This window comes from Aulonocara stuartgranti, assembly GCF_965226115.1.
Source record: "Aulonocara stuartgranti genome assembly, chromosome: 10".
NCBI lineage: Eukaryota > Metazoa > Chordata > Actinopteri > Cichliformes > Cichlidae > Aulonocara > Aulonocara stuartgranti.
The window spans coordinates 680,816-705,345 of NC_138946.1; the positions used below are offsets into that span (position 1 = coordinate 680,816).

A 24,530-nucleotide genomic window follows, 5' to 3' on the forward strand; every position below is an offset into this window, starting at 1 on the left:
TGAACGCACAACCCTCTGTAGAGCTCGTCTGTCCTGCATGGTGCTGTTACCGAACCAGGTTAAGATGTTTCCCGCCAGGATGCTCTCTATGGTGCACGAGTAAAAGTTCCTGAGCACCTTGGAGGGCAGTTCATTGCCTCTTGGCAGGTTTATGTGGTTTTACTGGAATTAGAGGGTTTGTTTAGGTCTGACTGGTTTAGATGGTTCAGGCTCAGTGAAACAAACACTTTGCTGGTTATCTGGAGTTTGGAGTTTGTTGAAGGAGCTCTGAGTGAAGCTGTGTGAGTCCTGAAGGTGGCGCAGCAGCGAGCACCAGCTGGTCCTGGAGAACCTTCAGCTGTGGCTCCGCTGACCTGCGGGGGGCGCTGTGAGCCAGAGAAACAACACGTGACCGGGCAGGAGAGCTGCGGGTGTTTCAGTGTGTGAGGAACAAAGTTGAGCTGTGAATAAAAACCTCAGTGACGCAGAACAAACCTTTCCTCCATCAAATCAAAGAACTCCTTATTTAAACTACATGAAAATGATCTTTAAACACAGACAGTATTTGGCCTGTATTTTATTATAACTTTATTTTTTTATTTATTTCCTATTTTCAACTCATTTTAACCGGATTTGTACAATTTTGTTGTGTTTTTTATCTCGCGGTGTTCATTGACGCCGCTGTCTGTCCTGCGGTGTCTCCTCTCCTCCTGCAGGAGGTGCTGTGTCTCTTCTCTAACTAAAACGGACGTGACGTCACAGCACGGTAGCTCTCCTCACAGCTAACTCGGAGCTTGGCTGGAGCAAAGAGACCCGCAGCAGCTCAGAGAAACCCGAACACCGAGCCTTAGTTTGTCCCTGTGACCGGACCGTGCCAGATTCAGACCGCAGGAGAAGCAGCTGCCCGCAGAGATGCCTGAAAGTAAGCGTTAGCTCCGCATGTTAGCATGCTAACAGTCATTTTACGGGCTGTTAGCCGTTAGCTGTTTGTTTACTTAAAAACAGATGCAATAAAAACAGCAATTATTCGATACATTATTGAAATAAACACGGCTTTGGGAGCATGAGTGCTGAACTGGACCGAACAGTTGAACAGAAAAAGCCTCTGACAGCAGCTATTAGCCAAGCTTCTCCTCTCACTGCGCCACACCAGACTCCGCTCACACTTCTGCCGCTTTAAAGCGGCCTTGCTCCGTCTGTTGAGAGGTTGTTAGTAAAACTGTAGCACGGGGAAGGAGTCCCTCTACACATGGGCCAAGCCGGTTTACGTCGAAATCAAATAGTTTCCATGAAATCTGCAGTTATTTGTTTCAGTGTAAAACAGGGAACATATAAAGAGCAGAGCAGCTCCCACTGTGTCCTTTTAAACGAGGCGGCCCTGCTGTCTGCCTGTGCTCTAACATCTGCCTGTGCTCTAACATCTGCCTGTGCTCTAACATCTGCCTGTGCTCTAACATCTGCCTGTGCTCTAACATCTGCCTGTGCTCTAACATCTGCCTGTCTTTCAGCTGAGACGTACTCCAACCCTCTGGCTCCTGAGGGCCACGACATGGACGACCACCGAGCTGCAGCTCAGTGAGTCACACACACACTGATACACACTCCTCGCTGCTACTGCTGTGTTACTGTGTATTTCTTTGTTTTAATGTGTGTGTTTCCATCTGTCCTCAGGTCCAAACTGACCAATGATGACTTCAGGAAGCTGCTGATGACGCCGCGGGCAACGCCCTCCTCGGCCCCGCCCTCCAAGTCCAGACATCATGAGTGAGTGATGTCACGGAGAGAGCAGACGGGTGTTTACTCGCAGCACAGCTGACACGTCTGTGTTTTTAATTTCCCAGAATGCCGAGGGACTACAACGAGGATGAGGACCCCGCAGCGAGGAGGAGAAAGAAGAAGAGGTGGGTGCCGATTGGACGTTTGTTACATCAGAAAACTGCAGGTCAAAGGTCACCTGGCCTCCACAGAGCTGATAGCTCGCTGAGTGAAAGATGGCAGCTGGGCGCATCACAGGACTGTTAACATTAGCCGGGATTATGACGGGATTGTGGAAACACGGGAATATTCTGGAAGGAAAGGAATGAATGTTCACGACATTTAACAGTTTTTATTATTAATAATAAAAAGCCTGGACAGACGTTTTCACCTGTGATGTGCACGAGAGCGTTAAATATGTCGACACATACAGCAGTCCACAGCACTCAGGGTCTCAGACGGCGCCGCTCTGACCCTCAAATGCATGTTATTGATTATTGATCAGCTGTGGTTTGGTTGCAGTTACTATGCGAAGCTGCGTCAGCAGGAGATGGAGCGTGAGCGCGAGCTCGCCGAGAAGTACCGAGACCGAGCGAGAGAGCGGCGAGATGGCGTCAACAAGGACTACGAGGAGACAGAACTCATCAGCACTACGGCAAACTACCGAGCTGTCGGGCCGACCGCCGAGGCGTGAGTACCAGCCATCGATGACCCCAACATGGCCGCGCCGAGAGGAACGGGTCATTATCATTCTAACTAAACTCTCATCATTCACCTGTGTGTGCGTGTGTCTGTGTGTGTGTGTGTCTATGTGTCTGTCTGTCTGTGTGTGCGTGTGTCTGTGTGTGCGTGTGTCTGTGTGTCTGTGTGTGCGTGTCTGTGTGTGCGTGTCTGTGTGTCTGTCTGTGTGTGCGTGTCTGTGTGTGCGTGTCTGTGTGTGCGTGTCTGTCTGTGTGTGCGTCTGTGTGTGTCTGTCTGTCTGTGTGTGTCTGTGTGTGCGTGTGTCTGTGTGTGCGTGTGTCTGTGTGTGTGTGTCTGTGTGTGTGTGTGCGTGTCTGTGTGTGCGTGTCTGTGTGTGCGTGTCTGTGTGTGCGTGTCTGTCTGTCTGTCTGTGTGTGTCTGTGTGTGCGTGTGTCTGTGTGTGCGTGTGTCTGTGTGTGTGTGTCTGTGTGTGTGTGTGTGTGTCTGTGTGTGTGTGTGTGTGTGCGTGTGTGTGTGTCTGTCTGTGTGTGCGTGTGTCTGTGTGTGTCTGTGTCTGTGTGTGCGTGTGTCTGTCTGTCTGTGTGTGCGTGTGTCTGTGTGTGCGTGTGTGTGCGTGTGTCTGTGTGTGCGTGTGTCTGTGTGTGCGTGTGTCTGTGTGTGCATGTCAGCGATAAGTCGGCAGCAGAGAAGCGGCGTCAGTTGATCCAGGAGTCCAAGTTCTTGGGAGGTGACATGGAGCACACTCATTTGGTGAAAGGTCTGGACTTCGCCCTGCTGCAGAAGGTCAGAGGTCGCGGTCGTCGGGATAACCTGTGCGGGTGTGTTACCTGCTCAGCTGTTTACCTGTGTGTGTGTTACAGGTGAGAGCTGAGATCACCAGCAAGGAGAAGGAAGAAGAAGACATGATGGAGAAGGTCCAGAAAGAAGCCAAGTAAGGAACCATGGAGCAGAGCTGCAGCCCTGTGATCAGAACCTCACCTGCCTCTGTGACCTTTGACCCCTCACCTGTCTGTCTGTGTGACCTTTGACCCTCATCTTTCTGTGTGGCCTTTGACCCCCTCACCCATCTGTGTGACCTTTGACCCCCTCACCCATCTGTGTGACCTTTGACCTCTAATCTGTCTGTCCCTGTGACCTTTGATCCCTTGCCTGTCTCTGTGTGACCTTTGACTCCCGCACCTATCAGTCTGTGTGACCTTTGACCCCCTCTTTTTTACTTGTCTATGTACCCATCTGTGACCTTTGACCCCTAATCTATCTCTATATGACCTTTGATCTCTTGCCTGTCTCCGTGTGACCTTTGACCCCTCCCCTGTCTGTCAGGAAGGACGTGGAGCCCGAGGAGAAGATGGAGTTTAAGACTCGTCTGGGTGAGTCATGTTTTCTGGAGGAAGGTGTGGATGTGGGAGGAGGAGGTGAGGGAGGGGAGGTGTGACTGTTGTGAGTCTGGAGCGTTCAGGAATAAAGGAGGATCGTCTCCGGATCAAACGGAATCTTTTTAGAACAACGTGAATATTTTGGTGGAGAAATCATATGAACGTGAACATTGAACCCGGCGTTCCCGGTGTCTCCGTGTTCGCTCAGGCAGGAACATCTACCGCGTGGTGTTCAGGTCCGGCGTGACTGAGAGGAACGAGCTCTTCCTGCCCGGCAGGATGGCGTACGTGGTCGACCTGGACGACGAGTTCACCGACACCGACATCCCCACCACGCTGATCCGCAGCAAGGCGGACTGTCCCAGCATGGAGGTGAGGCCGAGTCCTCGCCACGTCATCGCCAAAACATCCGAGTTCTCCAGCTGAATGATTTCAATATCGCAGAGCCCTGAGATCGTTCCCTCACGTTCTCTCATGTTCTGTCTCTCAGGCTCAGACCACCCTGACCACCAATGACATTGTGATCTCCAAGCTGACTCAGATCCTGTCCTACCTCAGGCAGGGAACCCGCCACAAGAAGATCAAGAAGAAGGACAAAGGTGAGTCTGCACAGCTGCTGGATGTTCTCCTGACGCTCTGCAGGTGTGCCAGAGGGCCCGGTGGCGCCAGTGTCCGGCAGCCTCGCCTCTGTCAGTGCGCCCCAGGGTGGCTACAATGTAGCTGCCATCACCAGTGTGTGAATGTGTGGATGACTGGATGTGTGAAGCGCTTTGGGGTCCTTAGGGACGAGTAATATATATAAATATATAAATACAGACCATTTTTCTTAGTCAAGCACTCACCTGTTTGTGTTTCAGGTAAACTGGACGATAAGAGAGCTCCAGAGGCTGATCTCAGGTCAGTTCACCCCACATCGCCTCATCACGAGTGTGTGTGTTTATTGTGTGTGTGTGTGTTTATAATGTGTGTGTGTGTTTCAGTATCTTTGAGGACATCGGGGACTATATACCGTCCACCAAACCCACCAAAGAGAAAGAGCGTCACCGGGACAGAGACCGGGAGCGTGACCGTGACGACGACACCAAGAGCCGCAGACACGCCTACTTTGAGAAACCGCGAGGCGACGAGCACCAGGTGATGTTGGGGGGTGGGGTTTGTTTGTGCCTGGTTTACCCGTGTGGTTCTAACTGTGTGTGTGTCTCTGCAGGTGATGGAGGTGGACACAGGTAAGCTCCTCACTGTGACTCACACGATCGTTCTGACCAATGACAGCTGATCGATAACTGATGGATGCTGCGTCTGTGGCAGGTCCAGGATCAGTCAGAGACCAGATCAAGATGATCAATGAGAAGTTTGCAGGAGCAGCGGGCAGCCAATGGCAGAGCCAGGAGCCATATCCTTGTTTTTGATTGGACTGTTGTATGAGTGGGTGGGGCTTACTGTACCACACCAGCTTCTGTCTGAGCTGGTTTACCTGTGCGCAGGTAAAGTCTGTGCTCATGTTGTGTTACAGGTGATGTTCTCGCTCACCTGTATGGGGTTCAGGTGTTCCGGTGATGTCACAGCTGCTGGGATGGAGCGGGAGTAGTAACGCGTGAGCGGGAGTAGTAACGCGTGAGCGGGAGTAGTAACGCGTGAGCGGGAGTAGTAACGCGTGAGCGGGAGTAGTACGGCCTGAGCGGGAGTAGTACGGCCTGAGCGGGAGTAGTAACGCGTGAGCGGGAGTAGTAACGCGTGAGCTGGAGTAGTAACGCGTGAGCTGGAGTAGTAACGCGTGAGCTGGAGTAGTAACGCGTGAGCTGGAGTAGTAACGCGTGAGCTGGAGTAGTAACGCGTGAGCTGGAGTAGTAACGCGTGAGCGGGAGTAGTACGGCCTGAGCGGGAGTAGTAACGCGTGAGCTGGAGTAGTAACGCGTGAGCGGGAGTAGTACGGCCTGAGCGGGAGTAGTAACGCCTGAGCGGGAGTAGTAACGCCTGAGCGGGAGTAGTAACGCCTGAGCGGGAGTTGTACGGCCTGAGCGGGAGTTGTACGGCCTGAGCGGGAGTTGTACGGCGTGAGCTGGAGTAGTAACGCGTGAGCTGGAGTAGTAACGCGTGAGCGGGAGTAGTAACGCGTGAGCGGGAGTAGTACGGCCTGAGCGGGAGTAGTAACGCGGGAGTAGTAACGCGTGAGCGGGAGTTGTACAGCCTGAGCGGGAGTAGTAACGCCTGAGCGGGAGTAGTAACGCGTGAGCGGGAGTAGTACGGCCTGAGCGGGAGTAGTACGGCCTGAGCGGGAGTAGTAACGCGTGAGCGGGAGTAGTAACGCGGGAGCTGGAGTAGTACGGCCTGAGCGGGAGTAGTACGGCCTGAGCGGGAGTAGTAACGCGGGAGTAGTAACGCGTGAGCGGGAGTTGTACAGCCTGAGCGGGAGTAGTAACGCCTGAGCGGGAGTAGTAACGCGTGAGCGGGAGTAGTACGGCCTGAGCGGGAGTAGTACGGCCTGAGCGGGAGTAGTAACGCGTGAGCGGGAGTAGTAACGCGGGAGCTGGAGTAGTACGGCCTGAGCGGGAGTAGTACGGCCTGAGCGGGAGTAGTAACGCGTGAGCGGGAGTAGTACGGCCTGAGCTGGAGTAGTAACGCGTGAGCTGGAGTAGTAACGCGTGAGCTGGAGTAGTAACGCGTGAGCTGGAGTAGTAACGCGTGAGCTGGAGTAGTAACGCGTGAGCTGGAGTAGTAACGCGTGAGCTGGAGTAGTAACGCGTGAGCTGGAGTAGTAACGCGTGAGCTGGAGTAGTAACGCGTGAGCGGGAGTAGTAACGCGTGAGCGGGAGTAGTAACGCGTGAGCGGGAGTAGTACGGCCTGAGCTGGAGTAGTAACGCGTGAGCGGGAGTAGTAACGCGTGAGCGGGAGTAGTACGGCCTGAGCGGGAGTAGTAACGCGTGAGCGGGAGTTGTACGGCCTGAGCGGGAGTAGTAACGCGTGAGCGGGAGTAGTAACGCGTGAGCGGGAGTAGTACGGCCTGAGCGGGAGTAGTAACGCGTGAGCGGGAGTAGTACGGCCTGAGCTGGAGTAGTACGGCCTGAGCTGGAGTAGTACGGCCTGAGCGGGAGTAGTAACGCGTGAGCTGGAGTAGTAACGCGTGAGCTGGAGTAGTAACGCGTGAGCGGGAGTAGTAACGCGTGAGCGGGAGTAGTAACGCGTGAGCGGGAGTAGTAACGCGTGAGCGGGAGTTGTACGGCCTGAGCGGGAGTTGTACGGCCTGAGCGGGAGTAGTACGGCCTGAGCGGGAGTAGTAACGCGTGAGCTGGAGTAGTAACGCGTGAGCTGGAGTAGTAACGCGTGAGCGGGAGTAGTACGGCCTGAGCTGGAGTAGTAACGCGTGAGCTGGAGTAGTAACGCGTGAGCGGGAGTAGTACGGCCTGAGCTGGAGTAGTAACGCGTGAGCGGGAGTAGTAACGCGTGAGCGGGAGTAGTAACGCGTGAGCGGGAGTAGTAACGCGTGAGCGGGAGTTGTAACGCGTGAGCGGGAGTTGTACGGCCTGAGCGGGAGTTGTACGGCCTGAGCGGGAGTAGTACGGCCTGAGCGGGAGTAGTAACGCGTGAGCGGGAGTAGTAACGCGTGAGCGGGAGTAGTAACGCGTGAGCGGGAGTAGTACGGCCTGAGCGGGAGTAGTAACGCGGGAGTAGTAACGCGTGAGCGGGAGTTGTACGGCCTGAGCAGGAGTAGTAACGCGTGAGCGGGAGTAGTACGGCCTGAGCGGGAGTAGTAACGCGGGAGCTGGAGTAGTACGGCCTGAGCGGGAGTAGTACGGCCTGAGCGGGAGTAGTAACGCGTGAGCGGGAGTAGTAACGCGTGAGCGGGAGTAGTACGGCCTGAGCGGGAGTAGTAACGCGTGAGCGGGAGTGGTAACGCGTGAGCGTACTGAACAACTGTAGTACTACACACAAGAAAATACACAATATAGATACATGTATGTATGTGGTACAGTGATACAGGGTACCGACACCAGTACTGCGTGTGTGTGTGTGTGTGTGTGTGTGTGTGTGTGTGTGTGTGTGTGTGTGTGTGTGGTGTTACTGCAGTACTTGTCCTTAGCTGGTGTGTACTGGCTCTCAGAGGAGAGACTCCAGTAAGGAGCAGCTGGGAGATTTTTTTGGAGGATCAAACTCATACGCAGAGTGTTACCCTGCTACGTAAGACACACACACACAGACACGCACACAGATGCACGCACAGACACGCACAGACACACGGTGCGTTAACCTTCAGGTGTGTGTGACTACATCTGTGTGTGTAGGATGGACGACCTGGCCGTGGACAGTGATGAAGAGGTGGACTACAGTAAGATGGACCAGGTAACTCTGACTCCCAGCATGCACTGCAGCTCATCCTCACACAGCAACATGATGCTTTTCTGTGTGTGTTCCAGGGCAATAAGAAGGGTCCTCTGGGCCGCTGGGACTTCGACACTCAGGAGGAGTACTCGGATTACATGAACAACAAGGAGGCGCTGCCCAAGTGCGTGCTACTGTGTCCCTCCGCTCTGACTGACAGGCAGCCTGTGTGTGTGTCTGTGTGTGTGTATTCACTCTGTGTGTGTGTGTGTGTGTCTACAGGGCTGCCTTCCAGTACGGCATCAAGATGTCTGAAGGCAGGAAGACACGACGTTTCAAAGAGACCAATGAGAAGGCAGAGCTCGACCGCCAGTGGAAGAAGATCAGCGCGGTGAGAGAGATGGATGATCTGATATCCTCGTGTTGGTGTTGTTCCAGGTTCAACATTGCAAGTGACCAATCACATTGTTGTGACGTTATTCTTTGGCACGCCGAGACATTCGTGCATTTATGAAATTCCAATGTTGCAAGGACAATATCAGTTCTGCTCAGCGTTTATTAAAGGGTCAGGGTCCGTTGATCGGCGGACAGAGGCGGTTTCTCGCAGCTTAAGTACAGTTTTTTGTTTCACAGCGGCTTTTCCCGAAGTCCCAAAAGTATGACGTCACAACATTCTGATTGGTCACTTGCAATGTTGATCCTGGAACAACACCAACACGACGATATCAGATCGTGTGAGACAGACACACACACACAGGCAGAGTGAACACAGACACACACACACGCTGTAAACCAATCAAACACGACGCTGAAGCAGCTGTTTTTGTTTCAGATCATCGAGAAGAGGAAGAAGATGGAGGCTGACGGGTAACTACTTCCTGTTTGTTCTCAGCTCCTCGTTTATCACTTTGTCAGCCAATCAGGCAGCAGTGACCTTATGTATGACATCATAAATGATGGAAGACTTATTTTTTTCAGGGTCGACGTGAAGAGACCAAAATACTGAAGACGCCCCGCAGACCCAGCAGCTAAATCGATCGTGTATCGATCGGCTTCATGTTAGTTTAGAAACATGTAAATGTACAGAGATGCTGTGAGGTCAGAGGTCACTGACCCCGATAAGTGTGTATTGTTATTGATTAGCTGTTCTTATTGATCAGTTTGTTTTGTGAGAATAAAAACATCCAAACATCTGCTGTGATTGCGGTTTCTCTATAAAGACGGCCAATCAGGAGGATGTGTGCTGATCAGCTGTATCCATGGAGCTGCAGTGGGCGGGGCCAGGAACAGACTGATTAGTATCATTTTTAACACGTGTGACGTCGTGACCTCACAACCTGAGTTTGTATCACGGATGTCTGTGAACGGGAAGATTACGATATTCGAGATCTGGCCTAAAGTAAAATAGAATAAAATAGACGCCCACATGAGTGACAAAGATGGCCGCTCAGAGTAAACTTCACTCTGCTCTCGCATTGGCTACCAACTCATCAGTCACAACCTCTTAACCAGTCAGCTCTTATGGATGAACAATATTTACAGTGACGAAGCTCAGTGGCGTCGCCCCCTGCTGGCCGTCACACAGAAAGCTTACAGTCCTTAAAGCTGTGTCGTCGGGTTATTGTTACTCATCACTGTTTTAGCTTCACCTGTTTTTAGCCAATCAGAGAATAGAAATCACATCTGTCCTCTGAGCTCACAGCTGGCAGACTCACAAAAGGTGCTAACGCTAGACGTGCTAATCTAAGAAGCTAATCTAATTTTCATTTAAAGTAAGTAAACTGGAATGATGACATCACAAACACTGATTGGCTGTGGTAGATGTTGGACAGCGAGTACTCGAGTCTGGACGAGCAGCAGACGTTTACGCGCACATCTGCTGAGTGTCAGAGGTCACATCACAGATCCACAGGAACTGGTTAGCGAGGTCGTCAGTAGTGGTGTGCCATACTGCATATTTTGGTATCGATCCGATACCAAGTAAATACGGGCCAGTATCGCCGATACCGATACTTTTCAATAAATAGGGTGGATGCCTCATTGAATTGCTAGATCGCAATTAATTTTCATGACCTTAAGTGTTTTTTGTGATTTTTCCTTTTGTATTATTAATTACTTAAAACCCAGGACATAATTAGGAGAAATAATTTATTTATAATTAAATAAAAAATGATTTATTATTCTGGCGGCCGTGTACTGCGATGCTGCTGCAGATGAGATGGACTCACCTTCACTGCATCTACAATCATGCCTCGCCGGCTTAAAACCTGTGCGCTGCTTGTGCTGTTGTTGTTTTTGGTGTTGATGTGTACAGCTGGCAGCAGGAGGGCTGCAGCCGTTGAATGTAGGCTACTGTTACAGCAACCGGGTGATCACTGTAAGGGTGGACAGCGCGCGGCTCGGGGTGAGCCGGAGGCTGGCGTGCCAGCGGGCCCTGCAAAGCTGGAGACGGAGGTCGAGGTGCGTGGGCGTGCTGCCACGCCTGAAGGCGGCACGCAGGACCATGCAGCCTGCGTGCCGGCCGTCTGCCCAGCTGCCTCTGAGCCCCGGCTCACTTCCACTCCTGCTGCACCGCCGCTGCTTGCCATATGGGTGGCCATCAGGCCAGCTCCCGGGCTTCCGCTGGAGGTGCGGGCGACCGCCAGAGTGGACACTTCCCTGTCGCATGGGGGCGCCGATGGTCCGGGCCGATTCCCTCGCCAGCTCGCGGGTGGGGTGAAGCGGGCGATGGGGGTATGTGGCAGGGCGTGTTCTGCGATGCCGCTGCAGGTTTGGTGGTGGTGATGTGTGCGGCTGCCAGCGGGAGAGCTGCAGCCGTTGAATGTACTGTTACAGCAACCGTGTGATTATTTTAAGAATAAATGATGCGGCGAAGCATGAAAATGCCGTCGGGTCTGCCGCAAACCAGTAAACAAATTAAAACAAATACTGTTGATGAACTATAACACACAAATTACAATTAAAATTCTCAACAACAAAAACAAAATATATAATTAATATGTAAACAACTTAATAACCCCCAAAGTGTCTAAGTCACGTGACGTGTCAGCGCAACACACGAAACATAAGAGGGGGGAGCAAAGTGTTCCTGCACACAGGAGCGGCGAGTCCAGCCTGGCTGTTTCGTTTTTGCCGAAAGCACAGCAAACAAGCAGAACTCAAAGTAAAGAATCGATCTAACCAGGCTAGTATCGATCCGATCCCGACTTGGGATCGATACTATCGATATTTGGATCGATCCGCCCACCACTAGTCGTCAGACCTGCTCTGAGCTGTGTGTGATAGCAGCTTGTTTCTTTGTTGATCTCATTAAGCGTTCCTCATCTTTACAGGACTCGTTAAGCTCGTTATGCGCAGCAGCTCGTTAAGAGATCAAACTCTTTGTTGTTGTTTGTTTGGACGAGTTCGTCCCCAGATTAGCATCAGAGAGGCTAACGAGAGCAGCTAATTACCCTGAGAGTGTGATGGACTCCTGGACTCATGAATATGGATGTGCATGCTTCTCCAGGTGCTAATGTGCTAATGAGGCCTAGCAGCTCCGCCCACCCGCAGCTCTGACAGGAAATGGTTGTGTGGACATCAAAGAGGAACTTTGTGTTTAATTGAACTTTTTTATGACCTGATTTATTCTGAGAACTTCAGACTTTATTTCAAGTTTATCTCAAACTTTGATTCAGCTTTAATTTAACGATCAATCAGCTGCTCGTTAAGCCCTCGCCCTCTGAGCTGCCGTCTGATCGGCCAATCAGGACGAGCGTGTTCCTTTAACTGCTTCAGGAGGTTTACTGTAAACAGACGAGTCTCAAAGGACCCACTCAGGAAACACGTTTGCAGCTCAGGCTCTGAGTCACAGTGATTCACACAGTGCAGGCCCTCTATGTGCAGGTGTGTGTGTGTGTGTGTGTGTGTGTCAGTGAGCTGACCCACTGTCCTCATTTATTTCACTTTGTCGCTATGGGAACAAGGTGTGTGTCTGTTAGCGAGTGGAAATGGGTCAAATCACAGCAGGTTAATGTCATGACACAATTCATGCCACCATCACACACACACACAATTTTACAGTGTTTATTTGTTTAAAATGATCTATTTAAAGTAAGTTAAATGTGACCGTGATTACTGTCCCCCAGCCGGGGCTGTCCAAACGGGCTGCACCCACCTTCGTGGTCTAAGTGGGCCGGGTCCTCCGAAAGCCGGGTAGGCTGGAAGTGAGCGACTGTGACGGTCTAGCCCTCAGAGCTACGTCACCACTCTCTCCTCTGCTCCCTGCTATCTAAATATAACCGGACGCGTAAACGCTCGACCAAATCACTTCTGTTTAATCAGTTTTCTGTTTGACGTTTATTCAGCTGTGTGAAAACCACATTAATAAAGTTTAATCTAATCTAATAACTTTAATCTCAGCCAAACGATTTACTCACGAACAAACAAAACACTGAAAAAAGCCCAACAATTACATTATATATCATGTTTAAGATCGCGGGGTTTGAAAACGATGTGCCGGGAGTCCGCAGTTCTCACCGGCTCAGGTATTTGAAGTTCACACAGTTACATTCTCGCCTGAAAATATGTTAAAAGTTTATTTTCGACCCAGAAGGAGTAATAAGAGTAATATTAAAGCTAAGTAGCTGCAGTAGTAGTAGCCATTGTTGGGAACTGGAATCAGTGTTGCCAACTCCTCAGTAAGGACAATCGCTATTGGTTGTCCTAAAAGTCGCTAGAAGTCGCTAAATGACGTCATCACCTAATTTGCATAATTGGTCATGCTAATGTAATTGTAACCTACGCTGTTGGAGAGAGAAATAACATCGTGGAAGAAACATAAAGTGAGTAAAAAACGTCCTAAATGCATTTAGAGTTTATTTAGAACTACAAATTAAATTTCTTTAATTCTTTAATTCTTTCTTTAATTTCCAGGGCAGACCTGAGTGGAGGCATCAGGAAAGCTAAGGCTGCCTATAGGAGGAGGATTGAAGATCACTTTGCTGGCAACGACCCCAGAAAAATGTGGCAGGGGATCAATCACATTACCAACTACAGAAGCAATAACCAGGCGACATCTAGGACTGATGCCTCACTGGCTGAGGATCTAAACCGTTTCTTCGCCCGCTTTGAGACGACCAAGCCCTCAGCTGCCACACCACCTCCACCCGCCCCCAGCACTGGCACACTAACACTCAGGGAGCACCAAGTGAGGTGTGTTCTAAGGTCAGTGAATCCCAGGAAGGCGGCAGGTCCTGATGGAATACATGGAAAGGTTCTCAGAGCATGTGCTGACGAACTGACCGGAGTCTTCACTAAAATCTTCAACCTTTCCTTGTCATCAAACACCGTCCCGCCCTGCCTCAAAACCTCCACCATCATCCCCATCGCCAAGAAGTCAGCTGTGGCCAGCCCAAATGACTACAGGCCTGTTGCACTTACGCCTGTAGTGATGAAGTGCTTTGAGAGACTGGTCTGTCAGCACATCAGGGCCGGTCTGCCTCCCACTCTGGACCCCCACCAATTTGCCTACAGGACAAATCGTTCCACCGAGGACGCTATCACCATAGCGCTCCACACTGCGCTGAGTCACCTGGAGCACCGAGGAAGCTATGTGAGAATGCTCTTCCTGGACTTCAGCTCAGCATTCAATCATATCATCCCGGAGATCCTGGTCCAGAAACTGTCTCACCTGGGACTCTCCACCCCCATCTGCCTCTGGATCAAGGACTTCCTGACAAATAGACCACAGTTGTCAGACTCGGCCCCCACCGGTCCAGCACCATCACACTCAGCACCGGGTCTCCACAAGGATGTGTTTTGAGTCCCCTCCTGTTTACGCTCTACACATCCGACTGCTCCCCCTACCCATCTCTCAAACACCATCATAAAGTTCGCGGATGACACCACAGTGGTTGGACTCATCTCAAGGGGGGATGAGTCGGACTACAGAGATGAGGTCAACAGACTGACTGAGTGGTGTTCAGTTAACAACCTCCAACTGAACACCACGAAAACTAAAGAACTTATCTTGGACTTCAGGAAGGGCAGAGCAGACCCGGCCCCACTTTACATTCACGGGAGCTGTGTGGAGAGGGTACACTCCATGAGGTTTCTGGGCGTGCAGATATCTGATGACCTCTCCTGGACTGCAAATACTACAGCGGTGGTTAAAAAGGCCCAGCAGCGTCTCCACTTTCTGAGAGTGCTCAGGAGGAACAACCTGGAGGAGAGGCTGCTGGTGACATTTTACAGAGCCACCATAGAGAGCATCCTAACGTACGGCATAACAACATGGTATGCAGGGTGCTCAGCTGCAGACAGGAAAGTACTGCAGAGGGTCATCAACACAGCCCAGAAGATCACTGGCTGCTCTCTGCCCAGCCTGGAGGTCACTGCAAACTCTCGGTACCTCAGCAGAGCTGGCAATATCATCAAGGACCACTCTCACCCCAGCAACCAACTGTTTGAACTATTACCGTCAGGCCGACGGTACAGGTCACATAAAACCAGGACAAACAGATTCAGGGATAGCTTCTTTCCCAGAGCTACCACCGTAGTAAATAAGCACAAAAACAATTGAACCTATTCCATACCGTCACTGTCATTATATTATGCTGCTATTCATACTGTCATTATATTAATGCTGCTATCCTGTATATATTGTACATACTATTGTTTGAGTACTTACGATTGTTTTTTTGTACTTTTTATATTTTACATTTATATTTATTATTGAAACTTGCACCAAGGGAGTGGCACTCCAATTTCGTTGTACTCTGTACAATGACAATAAAGGCTATTCTATTCTATTCTATTCTATTCTTTTAGCAATTATTGTTTTTTAATGTCACAGTTCCAACCCTGCTCCTTTACCCGGGCTTGGACCGGCAAAAGTGACCTGAAATAGGCGCTCTGGTGGAGTTACTTTGTGTGTGTGTTTAAAACCAGTTTTAAACCTTGTGATCCACAAAACAGCACAACAGTAAAAGAAGAACTGAAGAACAGTCAGTGCGGAGCAGCGGCTTCGCTCATGCGCGATTCATTTGCAGTTCGGACGCACAGGTGTGAACGTCTCCTGCCCTGATAGCAGCTGGGGAGGACTATCCTCCGCCCGTGAGCGCTTTAGCACAGGTGAGGTGCCCACGGCAGCACCGCTGCTTGCTGAGAGTAAGAGTGACACGCCCTTTCACGTCAAAAAGTCGTCATAAATAAGTCTCCAATAACACCAGAAAAAGCCGCCAGATTTATCGCTAGTTGCTTTTTATAAAAAAAAGTCGCTAAGGGGTCTGAAAACTCGCTAAATATAGCGACAAAGTCGCTAAGTTGGCAACACTGACTGGAATTGGCTGGGCTGCGCTATGAATTCTGGGATATGGTTTTTCATTTTTGTTGTCTGGATGGACAATCAGGGGAAATTTGGGTGAATGGTGGTGTTAAGTCTAATTGTTGAATGTTGCCATTGTGTTTCTTAAATTTGTACAGTCTTAGTTTAAGCAGTAGGATCAAAGCCATTCCTTTGATTCTGACCACCTCTCCAGCCACTCTGTGCTGGGGGAGGTTTTATTGTAGATACATCCTATCTGAAAGATCTGTTTCTTTTGATGTAAGCTTCCTGGGTTTATGACCCTTTGGTCAGCAGGAGGTAACACACACACACACACACACACACACACACACACACACACACACACACACACACACATATATATAACACACACACACACACACACACACACATATATATAACACACACACTTACATACAGTGCCTTGTCTATGTAACCAAAGGGGGGTTGCAAGGGGAGGTGCTTTGTAAACTATTGTTTGAAGATTGTCAATAAAAGGCAGCGAGAGGAGGCCACCATTGGGGTCATTTTCGTGCTGGACACAGACGAGGCCTCCCTTGCGCAAGTAATTGATCGATCGACTGTCTTGTTTTCTTCATGATGAATAAGTCTAGAATTAGCGGGGTTTGTGGAAACACAGACCCAACAGGTGGCTCCGGGAGAATTTCAGGAGGGGCACTGAAGTTTGGGATTCTCCCAGAAAGATCGGGAGGGGTGGCTCGTATGTTTACATCATACTCTCTCAGGTCTCTGATCCTGAAGCTCAGCTGAAGCGCAGCACTCTCACAGACGACTGTCCTCAGAGTGATGATGAAGATCTGTCTCCAGATCGCTGGTTCTCTTCCACAGCATGTCTTTAGCGCACGATCTGATATCGTCATGTTGGTGTTGTTCCCAGATCAATAGTGATGGGACGTTCTGTATCGAGGCTTCGAAGCTTGTGTCGAGTAATTGAGGGGGCGTTTCCGCGATGCGCGTATCGAGGCTTGCTTCATTTATGTGAGGAGCTGAAAATGATGACGTCCGCAGCCTCGCTGCCCGGCTGTACCACGTGACTGGTTCATGAAGTGGTTCGAACTTTGCCGCGAGATATGACAGCGATATAAACCCCTCAGACTTCATTCAAAATGTGGGTGTTTGATGGAGAGTTGTTAGTGAGAGTTTGGAGACCGTTTGGAGGTTTATGAGAGAAAGTCAGGAGAGAATGGAGCCAGCTAAGAAGAGGAGGATGTCCTCCCCTGTGTGGGAACATTTTGATCTTATTCCTCCCAACAAAGTATGTACATTTCTACAGAAGATGTATTTTCATGATACTGATGGTGCAATAAAACTTATGTTAAGCTGTCGTTGTGTACAAGGTGAAGTGTTTGCTATGTGCCAGGGAGCTGGGCTATAACAACAACACCTCATCCATGCTTAGGCACTACAGAGCTTTGCATGAGAATAAGGGGAACACCGATTGTGGAGCAAGACCAGGTGAGCCATCAAATGCAATGATAATACAGCATGCAGTAATGTTACTAAAGATTTGTTAAATCATTAAATCCTAGCTATGTTCTCCCCACTGAAAAGGTCATAAAAGCAGTGAAAATTTAGTTTTTACAGAATAAAATGTGAACAGGCAGGACTGAGGCTCAAAGCCTCAGTGTGTAGCTGTCCATACCTCAACGTTACAAAAGCACAACTACTGTCCACACCCCAACCACACCTCACCTCACAGTAAATGATCATTTCCATTTTAAGCATTTCCAAATAATCATTTTCCATACTGCCACTATAAATATACACAGTATACTGCATCACTACAATATACATGTTTTACACACTCCTTTTGTTGTTGACATTTACAGGCTGTGTGCAAAAGGCCACACTCTTCAAATTCATGCCAGCTAATATTTTTACGTCCAGTAGGTGTCCTACTAGAGCAAATGAAGCTTCAAGAAGCTTTGCGCTGGGGTGAACCAATTGGATGAAAAGCTTCAGTGCTTCATGAAGCTTCATCTGCCCATCACTACAGATCAACATAGTAAATGTTGTTCCAGGATCAACACCAACACCGCGATGTCAGATCATCTCTTTAGCTGTGTCCGAATTCAGGGGAAGGATCCTCCCGAGGACGTGTTTGGAGGAAATGATGTCACAGTGAAGTGACGAAGGCTGTCCGAATTCAAAGAGCGCTCAAAATGTGGCGACAAATGCGTCCTACTTTTCCCCAAATTTGAAGGATGGGTCCGATGTGTCCTTCGTGTCCTACCAGGATTCATTGCGGGCCGTACAGGAGACTTTCTGATAACGATGGTGGTCGGAGCGGGAGAGGAAAACACTTTCAAATGTAAGTATGTGAACATCTGGTGGTACAAAAGTTAAATTGTTATAGCGGTCGTGTTGTTAAGCTTCGGGCATCTGCACGTGTAGCCGGTCTGGCCTTAAACTCTGATTGCTGTGAGTTCTCTGCGTTGTGCGAGTGACCCGAGGAGTCAGCTCTCACTTTGCCAGCTGGGCAGATTTATTCTCCCAGAACTGTTTAAAATAAAAACAGTACAGCGACTTCACTTCACTGGACTCTGCATAACTCTCCTCAGCGGGGCCTCTAGGCGACTGAGGAAAATAGCACACAGGAAGTGACTTCATGGGAAGTCAAAGGTCACACAAACAAAATAAAAGCTCCCAAAATATAAATTCAGAAAATAAACATATATAAATAAGCACATATACATAATCGATACTGACAAAGCAAAATAACACTGCAGGATGAAATATGAATTATTTTTTAATACACCTGTTACACATAGACATGTTTTTTTTTTAATTTAATAAGCCTAAACCAGCTTGTATGGTAGGTCCCACGGTTTTTCATGTACTGCTGCTTACATACAGCTAATTTTGATTTTTTAAATTAATCTTTATGGTGACATGTTGTGGGGAACAAAGACCAAACAGTCATTTTATTAAAATGAGGAGAAAACGATCACCTCTTCACTGGGTGCAGGATTGGGCCCCTGTGGCGTGGAGGTACAAGAATGAATCAGTTTACAGTTTATTCATATGAGTGCGGTTTTATTAACCCTCATGCTGCACAGCAGCGGTCCCCAACCTTTTTAATGTCAGACAGGGAGCGGCCTTTAAGGTGTTGTGGGTAAATACAACAAAATAAATGATACGACCAGGAAAAAACGGGTCTTTGGTAAATATAATAATAAACTTGAATTAACTGTGTCATTGTGTAACTTCATTAGCAGCTTCCTCCTGAAAATGCGCCAACGTTGAGAGTAACATCCTCCTCTCTGCCCCTTAATGCGCCCCGGTCGCTATGGTAACGTGTAAATATTTCTTTCAAAATAAGACACAACTACAACAAGGGAAAGACCCAGGGAACGATACAAACCCTGAAAACCATAAATTTCACAGCGGAGCCTCAACTCTCGTGGCCCGGTACCAAACGACTCACGGACCGCTGCTGTGCAGAACCTGTGATGTCCACACGGCGTTCCTCTGGTGTTCTGCTGGGTTTAGGGATTAACATGGTTGCCATGGTTTCCTCTCTTCTCTTATGTGTTGTGTGTGATCAGGACAATTCTGGAGAAGATGGGCCTGCAGGGGAAAGTCACCCCCTTGCAGGCCAGAAGACATGAGATAACTTTAAAGAATACAAAGTACGTCTGTGTGTTATCAAGAAGATGATTCTTAAGAACACAAGTTAATAAATATGCAACTACTAAGAGTTGTTGTGGTGTTTTTATTTGCCTGCTGTCATCTTTGATTTCCTCTGCCTTTAGGATTGCAAGTATCCAGGCTCAGGAGAGGGGTCAGTGGGAAGCCCACTGCTGTGCTTGGCCCTGGTTTGCCCTCATGGATGAGGTGATAGGACAGATGCCTTCCACTAAGCCTCCTGTCCTAATGTCCTCTCTCCCTGAGGACACTCCAGGGCCAAGCACAGCAGTGGGTGACCAAAACGACAGCGATGACGAAGCGGCTCAGCCACCTACGACAGGGAGGAAGAGGAGAAGAGATGATGAGCTGCTGGAGCTCATCAGAGAGGACATGAGGCAGCAAAGAGAGGCTGAGGAGAGGAGAGCAGGGGGAGGATGGACCGACTGTTTCACTTCTAGAAAGATCAGTTCCCAAATGAGTTACGTACTGAGAAATGTATTTATTTGAATATATTTGTTACATTGTTATGTGTGTGGCATTAGTTTAAAGGTTTTATGTTATTAATAAATTGATTCAATCAAACAGTAATTGTCACTGAATTTAATTTGATTTACAGGCATTTTTAACATGTATGAACACGACGCTAACTTTGAACAATATTACATGGATATTTATGTGATAGCAATAAATAAATAACAATAACAATTAAACAAGAATATTTCAAATACACAGTAAAGATGGAAAAACAACATTTCCAGTTGTTCACACAGGATTAACCTGAGTGACCTGATCCTGGACCGTTTCTTTAACAACTGTAATAGATTACAGGAAGTCTTTTACAACTGTAATAGATTACAGGAAGTCTCTGGCAGTGTTGCTGAAGATCAGACGTGGATGGGGTGCAGCAACTGAGACCTGCGGTTTGTCTTTTCTGGTTGGTGAGTGGAGAATCACACAGGGTGGTCTGCAAAGAGCTTTAGGATCCTCCCACTGTCCACTGCATCGTCCATCCACAGGGTTTGCAGGGCTCACTCGTGGCTGCCACACCACTGAGATGTTTTCACAAATATGCAAGCAGGAGATGGTGGATGCTATATTATTAGTATAATACTTGTAACTCTGTAGCAGACAACAGTTTGATAAAGTGCTGTGTAAAAACAAAAGATTAGATTCGTCTGCCAAAAACTGATTTCCGGTTTCTGCCCTACACTGATTGCTCGTATTTAACCTGCTATGAATAACTTGTTGGTCTATAATATGTGAAACATGTCAAATGTTTCCCTCATTAATGATATCAGGTCACTTTGAGCCACCAGCAACATTCCTGTTACAGGAGAAGCTGCAGTCAGTTTTTGGCAGTGACTTTTATCCTTTATTTATCCAGTTCAAAAAAAGGTTGTTGACATTAAAAATGTACTTTTTAAGAGTAATCTGGCCAGTGATTGCTGGGTTTTTCTCTGTATGTATTATTGTAGGGTCTACCTTACAATATGAAGCGCCTTGAGGCGACTGTTGTTGTGATTTGGCGCTGTGTAAATAAAATTGAATTGAAAGATGTGTTTCCAAAGGAAGTGCCAGAGCCACTCACCGCGGGGACGTTAGTGCAGTCTAACCTTCACAGCAGAGACATTCAACTCTGACTTAAAGAGGTCCGGTTAGCAAAGATCTGGATGGTCATCATCAAACCACACGTACAGACGAAACCATCGCAGCACACATAACACTGTTTTACACACACGTGCATAAACACTGATGGTGTCGCAGCAGCATGAGGCTGGCACGGAGAACAGAGCGTGTGATGGCTCTACAGGAAACACCTTTCATTACACATTTGTGATTTTTACGGTGTTTCTGTTGTATTTGAAGGTTCGGAGGTGTTTCCTGCCTGGTTACCGTAATGACCCTAATAACAGTGAAAAGCACAGAGCCGATGCTTTCAGGAACTGTTGGAAGTTTCAACTGTGCCAGTTGTTCAAGCGTTATGGTAGTGTGACCCTGACCCGACAGGAGCGCCGTGCTTCCATCGGGATGAAGGAGAACGCGGGTTGGACCTCGGCTCTTTGCTGGATGGGCTCCAGAGGTCACAGGTAGATTCAGGTGAAGGAAGATCTGTAATCATCCAGGTATCATCTTTATATCACCAGGTAACTACAGGTGACATAAAGATGTTTCAAAATAAAAGCTCTGCAAGGTTTAACCCTTTAAGACCTACCGTAGAACCAAGTCCGCCAGAGCTTATATTATATTTTTACATGCTGTGGAGCCATTTTTGGGAGCATTTCAAGTTGATATACATCAATACAACCATTATAACCCAAATGTTAATAATATGTCTGCATTAAGTGCATAGTAATTACATAAATTGCAACAAAGTGCAATAAACTACAAAAAAATTGAAAATCGTTTTTGTTTTTTTTACACATATTTCTAGTTAGAGAAATTTAAGAGGCTTATCCCTCAAAACTGTAAATACAAAAAAGTTGCAAAAAAAGGTTTACAACAACAGGAAATTTATTTTAAGTGTCTCCATAGTTTTATTTTTCAAATATACCAATTTTTATACACTGCAGGAAAAACAAATATAAATATCATAATGCAAATTTGCAAAAAAACAGCATCTGCATCAAAATAAACTATTTCCAGCAGTGCAATATGAGTCCTCAGCATCCCAGAAACGACACAGAAAGTTATAAAGTCAAAGACAACTTTTAAAAACACCAGTATAGGCTCATGAGGCCCTGATGGTAAAAAACTACATTTCCGCAAAATTACGTCACGGCAAAGCGTGTTTCTGCAATATTATGTTTTAGTTCCTGCAAGTGCTTTTTATGCAGTTTTTGCAAAGCTATATGTGGAAGGAAACTGTGACCGAGGACAAGCTGATGGCATAAGATGTAAGTACAACTCCTCTTTCATATGCAAAACAAATTATTGCACTAGCTTAGTGGTTGCAGTGCTACCAGGATTTAAAAATAGTTGCGCAAAACAGAGCGTGCCCGCTCCGACCGGCTTTAAAGGGTTAAAGGCTTTTATTCAATTGGAATGGCAGTCCTTTACTTTGAAACAAACAGGAAATGCTGAGTTTGTAAAAGCAGCGTGGTTTGTGTGTAACAGGAAAACAAGAAACATGGGTCATGTTCAGCAGCTGAGGTAATCAAGGGTCAAAGGTCACTATAAGAGTTAGTTTAACCATGTTACTGGTTCACAGGTCAGCGAGCTGTTTGAGTGCGTTCCTTCATCATCCTCCCTCTGACCTTCATCATCATCAGCTCTCTGTGGAGCATCATTTGGACCCACGAGCCTGTCAGTGCTGAACCGGGCTGTGTTTCAGCCACAGCAGGACCAAAATTGATAAGATAACCTTTATTAGCCCACGCGCGGAAAATTTGTTGGGTTAAGGCTGCTGACCTTTGCCAGCGCCATCTTACCCTCCGACCATACATACATTAGACAAACATCACATGGGGAAGACAGGTCAGAGGTATAACACTGGAAAATGCACAACATGAGGAAAGACGAGGAGAAAAAGAACTCCCCCCAGACTGAGCTGCAACAGAGAACAGAAAAACACCTCAGCACAGGAATCAGCACATCTCCCAACATAAAGACATGAGCCTGGAAGGCATTTGGAGGGGGTGGGGGGTGAGTGGAGGTCTGTGTCAGTATGCATATGTGTGTGTTTGTGTGTGTTTGTGTGTGTTTGTGTGTGTGAGAAAGTGTCCTTTCGCCCGGTTAGGCAAAAGTCAACAATCTTCAGTCGATGCGAGTGGACTTGAATGGGGGGGGGGGGGGAGTCACAACACAGTTTTGTTATCTAACGGAGAGTTTTGTTATTCCCGTCAGCTGCTGCCTTGAGCATCCAGCTGGCGCATAAGATGGAGATGGTAGCTGTTTTGGTTAGTGTTAGTTGGTCTGATGTCCGTCACAGGTCACCAAGTCTCTCAATTCCCGTTGTTCTTCTCCACGATCGTATCCATATTGCGTTCAATAAACACAGTCTTACTCACAGCCCTGCCCATCGTCTATCATGTCGGACAGCCTTGTGGGATTTTGTAGCCGCTTCTTGTTCTTCGATAAACCGAGCCGGCTCCAATCAGCCTGAACTCTGTTATTGTGGTTCTGAACTGGTAGATTGTTGCCAGACACACGATGCAACCGACCATCGAGTATCCGGCAGCAAACGTCTCTCCCAAGCCCAGGAGTTTCATTAAGGGACCAGCTGATCAAATTATTCTTCTTTAGGTTTTCAGAGAACAAGTCTGGGAGACTCTCTGAGCGTTAGAGAATAAGCGAGACTATACAAACGAGAAGCCAAACAGGAAAGATAAGAGAGAGGGAGAAGGAGAAAGTGCAACGGCCTCCGTCAAGAGCCAAGGGAAGAAGCTTCCTGCAGTGAGATAAAAGCAGAGTTCCTGGCTCTGAACTCAACTCGTCACTGATTCATTCTCGTTTTTTTACTAATAAAAAACAAAAACAAATGACAGTAAACAAAATACAGTCGAGTAAATCAGAGCATTGTGGGACGGCCGCCTCGTTAAGCTCGTTAAGACCGGAGCGCACCTGTGTCACCGTCAAATGCAGTTTTCTAAGCATCAAACACGTCCAGCTGTGACTCCGCCCCCTTCGGGTAACAGTTCACACCCACTTTCACATTAGTCACAGAAGCAGATCCCGTGGGGCAGAGCTTCCTCGTGAGGTCACATTTCACCTATTGACATCACACTGAAACCCCGCCCCTTTCACAGTGTCCTCTGTGCTCTGTCCATTAGCAGACAGCTGGCTGATGGGAGTCGTTTTCTCCTCCTCTGTCACAGCGACCGCCTCAGAAGAGCAGCGGGGGTTTGGTGAACACTCGGTGCTCTGCAAAAAACAGAGAAGAAGAAAAAACAGGAAGTGTCAGACAGCTTCGGTGTGACACTTCCTGTTTACACTGACCAGGTGAGGTCAGAGCTGCAGGCACGAGCATCAGCGTCTGCAGTGGTCTGATCACGGCTTCACCCTAACTGACCTAAACGCACTGAAGCTTGTAAACCTTCGTCTGTTTCTGTCACAGAGTCTAAAACACCAACAGCTGAGTTTAAACAGCAGAGGGAGAAAAACTCCAACATTCAAATATTTCAGAGATGAGGAAGCGACGAGTGTGACGCTCTGCTGATACACCTGTGGTCACTAACACACTCAGCACTGCATGTACTGCAGTACCGAGTGTCGTCCTGTCTCTGAGCTGTGTTATTATGGCGTCTGTGTGGAGGAAGCTGGCGCGGCGTCTGTGACGCGCTTCGTTACCGTGAGCTGCAGCGTTCTCCTGATGGGTGTTCTCCAGCTCGCTTTCCGGAGTCACAGCATCTGAAAACCAACAGGAAGTCAAGGACATGAAGACATGGAGTAAGTGCATATGAGAGCATGAGGGTGGGAATGGATG

General features: G+C 48.3%; 2 protein-coding genes and 1 long non-coding RNA gene across 7 annotated transcripts in view; 2 read left to right on the forward strand and 1 right to left on the reverse strand.

Annotated features, from left to right (window-relative positions):
• Positions 1-704: 704 nt before the first annotated feature.
• Positions 705-9,323, forward strand: ik (IK cytokine). Its single transcript, XM_082548145.1, has 20 exons — positions 705-901; positions 1,488-1,554; positions 1,651-1,743; positions 1,821-1,880; positions 2,257-2,424; positions 3,105-3,219; positions 3,297-3,367; positions 3,760-3,806; positions 4,021-4,184; positions 4,303-4,411; positions 4,670-4,709; positions 4,793-4,946; positions 5,020-5,038; positions 5,121-5,204; positions 7,902-7,989; positions 8,094-8,151; positions 8,226-8,314; positions 8,413-8,521; positions 8,963-8,997; positions 9,109-9,323. Exons 1-20 carry the CDS (start codon positions 892-894, stop codon positions 9,134-9,136), a joined length of 1,608 nt encoding a protein of 535 aa, XP_082404271.1. The 5' UTR covers positions 705-891; the 3' UTR covers positions 9,137-9,323.
• Positions 9,324-17,047: 7,724 nt separating this feature from the next.
• Positions 17,048-19,690, forward strand: LOC309715300. The gene is made up of 2 exons (XR_014279179.1): positions 17,048-17,789; positions 19,234-19,690. It is a non-coding gene; the product is annotated as an uncharacterized lncRNA (long non-coding RNA).
• Positions 19,691-21,550: 1,860 nt separating this feature from the next.
• Positions 21,551-24,530, reverse strand: part of LOC309715213 (dachshund homolog 2-like) — a 43,184-nt gene continuing 40,204 nt past the window's right edge. For 4 of the 5 annotated variants that reach the window (XM_082548138.1, XM_082548136.1, XM_082548137.1 and 1 more), the window contains 2 exons: positions 24,395-24,454; positions 21,551-23,968 (listed from right to left, as the gene is read on the reverse strand). In XM_082548138.1, coding sequence (XP_082404264.1) covers positions 23,931-23,968; positions 24,395-24,454 — 98 coding nt within the window. In that variant the 3' untranslated portion in view covers positions 21,551-23,930. The remainder of the gene's footprint in view (positions 23,969-24,394; positions 24,455-24,530) is intronic. The other variant, XM_082548139.1, reaches the window with a different exon arrangement.

Coding starts and splice junctions, on each gene's coding strand:
- ik (XM_082548145.1), top strand. Junction 3,220..3,296: donor ACTTCGCCCTGCTGCAGAAG/GTCAGAGGTCGC, acceptor TGTGTGTTACAG/GTGAGAGCTGAGATCACCAG. Junction 4,185..4,302: donor CGGACTGTCCCAGCATGGAG/GTGAGGCCGAGT, acceptor TCTGTCTCTCAG/GCTCAGACCACCCTGACCAC.